General features: G+C 52.0%; 1 protein-coding gene across 1 annotated transcript in view; it reads left to right on the forward strand.

Annotated features, from left to right (window-relative positions):
- Positions 1 to 1,212, forward strand: part of LOC119279587 (indole-3-acetate beta-glucosyltransferase-like) — an 8,727-nt gene extending 7,515 nt beyond the window's left edge. The window contains exons 2-3 of the mRNA XM_037560782.1: positions 325 to 963; positions 1,102 to 1,212. Of these exons, the coding sequence (XP_037416679.1) occupies positions 325 to 963; positions 1,102 to 1,212 (750 nt within the window). The remainder of the gene's footprint in view (positions 1 to 324; positions 964 to 1,101) is intronic.
- Positions 1,213 to 8,188: the final 6,976 nt, after the last annotated feature.

The raw sequence follows: 8,188 nt of genomic DNA on the forward strand, positions 1-8,188 counted from the left end.
ACGGCGAGGGGCGGCGAGGGGACGGCAATGGGGCGGCGAGGGGACGGCGATGGGGCGGCGAGGGGGCGACAGAGTGCTTCGCGGCGAGGGAGCGGCTTGCAATTATAAATTGGGGAAAGTTGCATCTGCCAAGTCAGCAATGTCCAGTCAGCAAGGAGACTAGTCAAAACCACCTAAATCTGGTGCAAAACCACCATGGGGGAGAATTGATCCGGTTTTGGAGAGTTTAGGGGCTGATTGATCCGGTTTTAGACTTTGGGGGGAAATTGGTCCATCAGACAGGATTTGAGGGGGAAAACGATACTTTCCTCTTTCCGTTCTCAGGTTCTGGATGGGCTGAAGCGCCACTTCAAGGTCCGAGCCATAGGGCCGTGCGTTCCTCTGCCGGCCGCCGATGATTCCGGGGACGTCGACCGCTTCACCTACGGCGCCAACCTGCTCGACCCGGAGGACACCTGCATCAAGTGGCTGGACGCCAAGCCTCCCCGCTCCGTCGCCTACGTCTCCTTCGGCAGCAACGCGTCCATCGGCGCCGCCCAGATGGAGGAGCTGTCCCGCGGCCTCCTCGCCGCCGGCAAGCCGTTCGTGTGGGTCGTCAGGGCCAGCGAGGAGGCGCAGCTCCCGCGCCACCTCCTGGACGAAGCGACGGCGTCGGACGACGCGCTCATCGTGCGCTGGAGCCCGCAGCTGGACGTCCTGGTGCACCGCGCCGTGGGCTGCTTCGTCACGCACTGCGGCTGGAACTCCACGCTGGAGGCGCTCGGCTTCGGGGTGCCGATGGCGGCGCTGCCGCTGTGGACCGACCAGCCGATCAACGCCCGCCTCATCGAGGAGGCGTGGGGCGCCGGCGTGCGCGCGCGCCGCGACGCGTCCGCGGGGGTGTTCCCGCGCGGCGAGATCGAGCAATGCGTGCGCGCCGTCATGGAAGACGAGGGCGGCAGGGCGGCTTCCGCCCGCGCGGCGGCACGACATCTGAGAGACGCGGCGCCCACGGTGCTCGCGCCCGGCGGAGCCTCCGACAAGAAACTGGGAGGGTTCTTGGAGTTGGCGTGCGACGTCATGGACGATGGCGCCACCAGGTCCGAACCTTCCCCGCGCGAGGCGGCACGTCGGTGGAGCGAGGCTGCGCGCGCCGCGGTAGCCCCCGGCGGCAGCTCCGACCAGAACCTGGACGAGTTCGTGGACTATCTGCGGGCTAGCTCTGTCGCGTGAGTCTTGTAATCAAACATGTGGTCGATGATCTGTACTGTTGTAGTCTGCGTCGTTTGTGTCGCTGTTATCTGCGGGCTAGCTCTGTCGCGTGAGTCTTGTAATCAAACATGTGGTCGATGATCTGTACTGTTGTAATCAAATATGAGGACGCCGGCGAAGCCGCGCGCGCCCCAGGGATGGTGGCGGCGGGGCTCCTTTGCGTCTGCGCTCGCTTGCTAGTCGCCGTGAGATCCGGTACGACGGGCCTCTTCGCGGGCGTCGGGGAGTAGATCCGGGGCTGCCCATCCCGGATCCGGCGCGTGGTGGTGCGGGGCTGGCGGCGGCGCGTGTCCTACGTGCGATGGTCTTCCTGCTGGTCCGGTCGCCCGCGGAGAGCAGGGAGCGAGGAGGAAACGGGCTGTGGGCCATGGCGTCTTGCCGCGGTGGTGGTGAGCCAGTGACGAGGGGTTGCTGCACGGAGGCTGCTCCAGCGGCGCGGATCTGGAGAGCATACTAGCGTGGGGTTCTCGGGTGCCGGAGCGGTGGCCCCGGACTTCTTCTTCGGTGACGGCGGCCATGGTGGCTGCGTGGGCAGCGCCACGGCTGGAGCTCGGGGACATCGGTGCTCTGCGGCTATGTGTCGGCCCTCGGTTGTGCCGGGGACGCTTGGTGCCGGCCGGTGGGTTGGCTGTTGCCGTTGTGCGGCCGCCGGATCTGACCAGACGTGGCTGGTTCTGGCTCCTACGGTGGTGTTGGGGTAGCCTTGTCAGCGGCTCTGCACGGAGCAGGTGGCCGCGGTGGGACTACTCTGATCGGTGGCTCCGGGCTCTGGTGGCGGGTGGCGGTTCAGGCGGGTGGTGGCTCTCGTGTGTCGGTTCGAGGGGAGGGCTTCCTTTGGCTGCTCGGGGCGAAAGCCTTGCTCTGGCCTTGGTCTAAGCCGATGATGGCGACGCTTGTGAGCGCTACACCTTTTTGGAGGCGTCATCGTTCAAGGGCCTACGACCTCTTCTCTCACACTCCGGGGGAAACCCTTGTTCCAGGTTCCTGGGCGGACGGTGACGGCGCTCCGGTGTCGTGGTCCTTCTTGGAGGCATCATTTTGGAGTGGTCTTGGCCGGGGAGAGCCATCGGCTCGGGTGGTGCGCGGCCTCGGGGCCGGTGTGGAAGTCGGAGCGGCGGCTCCGGATCTCATCGTCATGAAGGGGTGTCGGCACTGGTCACGTGGGTGGCAGTGTCGTTGGCCAGTCTGGTGCGCGGCCTCGGGGTCAGCGTGGATGTCGGAGCGATGGCTCCGGATATAGTTGTTGGGTGTCGGCTTTGGTTGCTTGGGTGACGAAGCTGGCGGCTCGTCTGGTATGCAGCCTCGGGGTCGGTGTGTGTGGTTTTCATCTGTACGTCAGAGCGGCGGCTCCGGAGATGGTTGTAGGGTGTCGGCTCCGGTTGCTTGGGCGGCAGAGTGGGCGGCTCGTCTGGTGCGTGGCCTCGTGGTCGGCGTGGATGCCGAAGCGGCGGCTTCGGTTTTGGTTGTAGGGTGTCGGCTACGGTTTGCTTGGGTGACGGAGCCGGCGGCTCGGCTGGTGTGCAGCCCCGGGGTCGGCGTGTGTTCATGATGCCCTGTTGGGTGAGTGTTGTAACGGTTTTCGTCCGGGTTTTCGTTAATTAACTGGGCATCTCTCCTCTTAATCATTGAAAGTGGCAAATCTTTTGCCCTGCTTCAAAAAGAAAAAAAACAATTCATGCCAGCATATCTGAGTTCGTTTATTTTGAGTCAGCGATTGGGAGCTCAGGTGGCCTTCACGAACACTGATCTTTTGTTTGTGTGTGTGCGCGCGTGTGGGGCTCTGATCAGCCAACTTTGTTTTTCAGTATCTATTATTTGGACACCCATAATTGCCGCACGTTCGGTCTGTGGAGGCACCAGACCGAACGAATTGTTCGGTAGGATCGTTTCCCAGAGCAGTTCGATCGAACCAACCCCTAGAAAAATATAGGGTGAAAATACGGCAACCATGGTCCCTCATGAAAAGGAAAAATTCACATCAAACAGATGAAAAGTAAAAATTTGCAATCAATGTCAATTTTCCATAGAAAATAAAAAGTAAATTTCCATGGTTCATAAAGTAAAGTTGCCATGGCAAGAATGAAAAGTGAATTTGCCATGTACTCCCTCTGTTCCAAAATAGATGACCCAACTTTGTACTAAAGATAGTACAAAGTTGGATCATCTATTTTGGAACGGAGGGAGTATGTTGGACTAAAATTGCCGTCTATCACTTTTCTCCCAAAATTTCAAGTCGTCCCTGGCTTTATGGCGCTCCAACCCACCCACCCACCCCTAAACCCTAGCTCTCCGGCGATCTCCACTTCTCACCAATAATTTGGTGATTCAATCCACTCATCTTGTTCGGCGCATCAAGATCTCTCTCCTTGTGTCCTTGGAGATGGATCCCTCGATTGGATCTACCCTTGGCTTGGATTTCTCCAAGGGTAGAGTTTTTGCTGATGAGATCTACAAGGCTTCTGGTCTCACCGTTCACCCTATGGCTGATAGAGGGGCTTTCACCCTGGTGGTTTCTTTCAGCGGGCATGACTTCAGGCTTACCGAGGATTCTGTGGCCGCGGCGCTTGAATCTGCATTGGGAGGATCGGCCATTGATCTATGGGTTTCATGCATTGCCGACAAGGTATTTAGTTTTAATGTCTCATGCAAGGATGTTGGTTTTTACATTGTTGATACTAGATCCTTTTCTTGCCCACAATTCAAATGCTATTTTCATTTGTGGGGTAATGGGGGTCCGAATTGGTATCGCGAGTTCAAAGTTTGGAAGAAAGAATGTGATGCTGAATGGATTTTGGTTAGTCCCTCTAAATGAAGGGCGGCCTTGGGACTTCTTGCAATGCATAATCCTCCTGCTAAGTCAGCCATTAAGTCTGGATCCACTATTCAGAAGAATTTATCTTTTGCTATGTTTCAAAATTATGATGTGTGCAAAGGGTATAGATATCATGCGTCTGCTGATTGCATTGCTGCCACTAAAAGTGCTGGTTATGAGATCCCTGATAGGGAGCGTGTGATTATTCATCCACCACCGCCGGTTGATCTTTATTGGACTCTGGCTTCGCCGCCGATCATTTTTGGCATGGTGAGCACGTCGGTGATCCAACAACGTTCAACTTTGGAGGGTTCTGCCTCGGAAATCGCGCCGGCTTGTTCGGGCTGGAATCCGGGCTCTTCGAACTAGCCTTGTTTGGGCCCATCTTTGCCCAACCCATCCATGCCTAGTTCTTCTCAAGCATAGGCTTCTTTTGAACAAATGATTAATGACATGGTCGATGAAATTGTTACGTGTCAGCTATGTTTCAAGCAAGGGCATTTTTCTTCTGCTTGCACGTCAACTTTAAAGTGCTTGGGTTGCTCTCGGGTCGGTCATACGAGGCGTGATTGCACCCGTTTGGCTCAGCGTTTGGGTTTGGTTTGGAAACCCAAACCCGTTGTCGTTCCAGTTTCCGAGGTTCAAGCTACAGGGGCGGGAATATCTCTCTGACAGAATATCTACCAAACTTGGACTCCTCTGCTTTGATTGCATCGTCCACATCGCCCAATTCCATCCACCTTGGCCCCTCGAATCCTCCGGGCTCTCCTTCGGTGACACCACCACTGCCCCTAGAGCCACCATCGCCGCCGCCTGCCATGGCTAACTTTCATCTGGACCCAATGCAGTATGTTCCTCCTGGTCATCATATCATTGATGCTGGAGATGCGCGGTGGCCGCACATATGTGACGCCACACGTACCCATTGTGCGCCGCCATGAGGATTACATGCTTGCTGAAGTGATGCCATTGCCGGAGGCCAATGAGATTGGAGCTGCCCGCGAGGAAGTGGCTGGCTGGCTGGATGCCCATGGCTATCAGGTTCGTTCTGTTCAGCCTTGGATCAATGCAGTGGGTCTGTTCAGAGTTAGGGATCCGGCGGTGCGTTTTCCTCTTCTCCAGCTACCTCCTCAGCCTCTGGGAAACGACCGTTTTATTCGATTTATGAAGCATGATGAGGGAGAGGGTTTTCGTGGAGCTCAGAGTTTTCGCCAAGGATTGATTATGATGCTGGGCATCCCTTTAGATCTGCGTAACACAGATAATATCAGAGTTGCAGTCAATACTTTTGGCAAGTTCCATCATTGGAATAGTCAGGATCCTTACTTGGTCAGAACTCTTGTTTTTGCATCTTTTCCTGAAGATGCGCTTGTCCCACGGGATGTGGTTTTCAATGATACGCTGCTTGGGGTGGGGCACGTGTGTCATGGACTGCTCCTATATACATACTTGGTGCCAACTTTGCTGAACAGATGCCACATGATGAGGATTAGATGCCTATAAATGGTAACCCACACCCCCTGCCTGGTGTGCCCTTTCCTGAGCTCCCTCCTTTCATCTTGCCTCCATATTCCTGCCATCCCATGGGCTGGAATGATGTGCCACCTCCTCCTCCTGAGCAGCCAGACATGGGTGACAACAACTGGGGTAAAGTTGTTTGGGGTGAGGAAGATGAGGTTGTTCAAGATGATGTGGAAGTTGAGTAGCAATCCATGGTTCTGGACCTCTCTGATGATTTTTCTGTCTCTGTGGAGCAAAATATTCAGCCAAATTTTGTGCTAGTCTTTGATGTGGAACAACATGTTGAGCCTGTAGTTGGCCAGGAGCAACCTGTTGTTCAGGAGCCTGTTTACAACCGTGAAGACTGGGCCATGGTGGTCTATAACCCTCCTGTTCCTGCTCAAAACATTGTTCAATTTTCTACTATTGAGGAGCCTATGATTGCCAATATTGATGCAAGCAAAGTTTTCTTTGGGCCTGAGCTGCCACCAGAGATGGCTTTGAGAAGGAACTTTGAGATCTTTCTGCAATCTGACTTTAGCATTGAGCTCACCAAACCTATTGAGGTGCTGCCTATTCAGTCTATCCTGCTTTCCAAGAGAAGTTGGGACTTGGCTTTTGATGTTCCAAGGTTGACATATGAGGCACCTGAGCAGGAGTATAGGTCTGTGGCAAGGGCCCTTTTCCCTTCTTTGGAATCTTCTGACAGAGAGGAAATATAGTCTGAGATTATTCCCCCTCCTGCAATGTCTGTTGGTACACCTTCACAGGAACAGAGGAAGATCAGAAGGCCAAGGAAGACTTTGGCACCAACTCCAACTGTGGAGACTTCTATAAGGAGGTGCACCAGAGGATCTTTGCAGAGAGATAGATTCAAGCCAATTTTTCAGGAGCTACCCATGCAGTCCAAGAGGAGGAAGCCAAAGTCCAAGCCTTTCTCTGCTACAGTGTCTGAGAACTTGCAGGATGTGCAAGTTGATGATCTTCCATCTCCAACTCCTATTAGCAAGCTGCAGCAGATTGGAAATGAGCTTGGCATTGCAGAAGATCTCCTTACTATGGAGAAGCTTATGGTTGATCCCTCTGCTTCTCCAAAAAATGGTGCAAATGTGTAGTGGCCTTTTAGTTTGTGGGGGGTGGCACATGTTTTGTTTTTGCCTTCAACTGTCAGGGATATGGTATTTTATTGGTCCCTGTAATATTTTAAGTATGTCATGCTGGACTTATGTTACTCTTTTCTGTGGTGGCATTAAGTGTCATCAGACTTTATCATCTACTCATATATGTTTTAATGAGTAATGCATGTAAAAACTGGAGTGTTCTTTGCTGGAATGTTAGAGGTTTGAATTCTGATGCAAGGCAAAGGGCTGTCAGGCAGAAGTTGGAGGAGAGTCAATGTGCTATTGCTTGTTTTCAAGAAACCAAGTGTGCTTCTTTTGATTTCAGATCTATTAGATCTTTTTGCCCTAAAAGATTTGATAGTTTTGCTTTCTCCCCCTCTGTGGGAGCTTCTGGGGGAATTTTGATTGTTTGGAACTCATCTATTTTTTGGGGCACTGTGATTGAGATACAACCTTTTGCAATCTTAGTTGAGTTTATTTCCAAACAGAATAATGAGCAATGGTCTTTAGTTTCTGTGTATGGTCCTTGTCAAGGAGAAGCTAGGGAAAATTTTGTCAGCTGGCTGTATAATCTGCAAATACCCATGGATGACAATTGGCTAGTGGTGGGTGATTTTAATTTCATAAGATCACTTGATAATAGGAATTTGCCAGGGGGGGTCTAAATGCTACCTTCATCTTCAATGAAATCATTGTCCACCTAGGCCTGTTGGAACTGCCACTTAAAGGAAGATCTTACACATGGTCTAATATGCAAGATAATCCATTATTAGAGCAGTTGGATTGGTTATTCACATCTGCTGATTGGATTTCTTCATACCCTATGACTGAAGTTTTGCCCCTGGCCAGAACAGCCTCTGATCATGTGCCATGTGTGGTCACAATCAAGACTTCTATCCCCGAATCTAAATCTTTAGGTTTGAGAATTACTGGGTTGAGCTTGAGGGGTTTATGGAATGTGTTGAACAGTCATGGCAGAAACCCTCTCATAAATCTCATATCACTGCTAGCATTGCTGATAAGTTTAAGAGTTTAAGAGGAGCACTTAAGAAGTGGCAACTGAATATTTCTATACTAAAAGTTTTGATATCTAAATGTAATGAGGTCATTGTGTGCCTTGATGGTCTTGAGGAGCTCAGGCCTTTATTCAAACCTGAATTTAACTTCGGGGAGGTGGTCAAATTGCATGTGGAAAAGCTCTTACAACTTCAATTTGTATATTGGAAAAAGAGGTGCACAATTAGATATATCAAGCTTGGTGGAGAGAACACCAAATTTTTCCATGCTATGGCCACTGAGAGGCATAGAAGAAACTCTATTGCTTCTTTGAAATACACTGATGGGTCAATTGTTTCTAGTCATTCTCAGATGGAGGGCATTATTTGGAATTGTTTTAAGAATAGAATGGGAGTTTCTTCTGGAATTGTCATGGGCTTTGACCTCAGTAATCTGCTAAAACCAGTTGAAGGGTTAGACTTTCTTACTGAGCCTTTCACTAAAGAGG

This window comes from Triticum dicoccoides, chromosome 3B, assembly GCF_002162155.2.
Source record: "Triticum dicoccoides isolate Atlit2015 ecotype Zavitan chromosome 3B, WEW_v2.0, whole genome shotgun sequence".
In the NCBI taxonomy this organism is placed as follows: Eukaryota; Viridiplantae; Streptophyta; class Magnoliopsida; order Poales; family Poaceae; genus Triticum; species Triticum dicoccoides.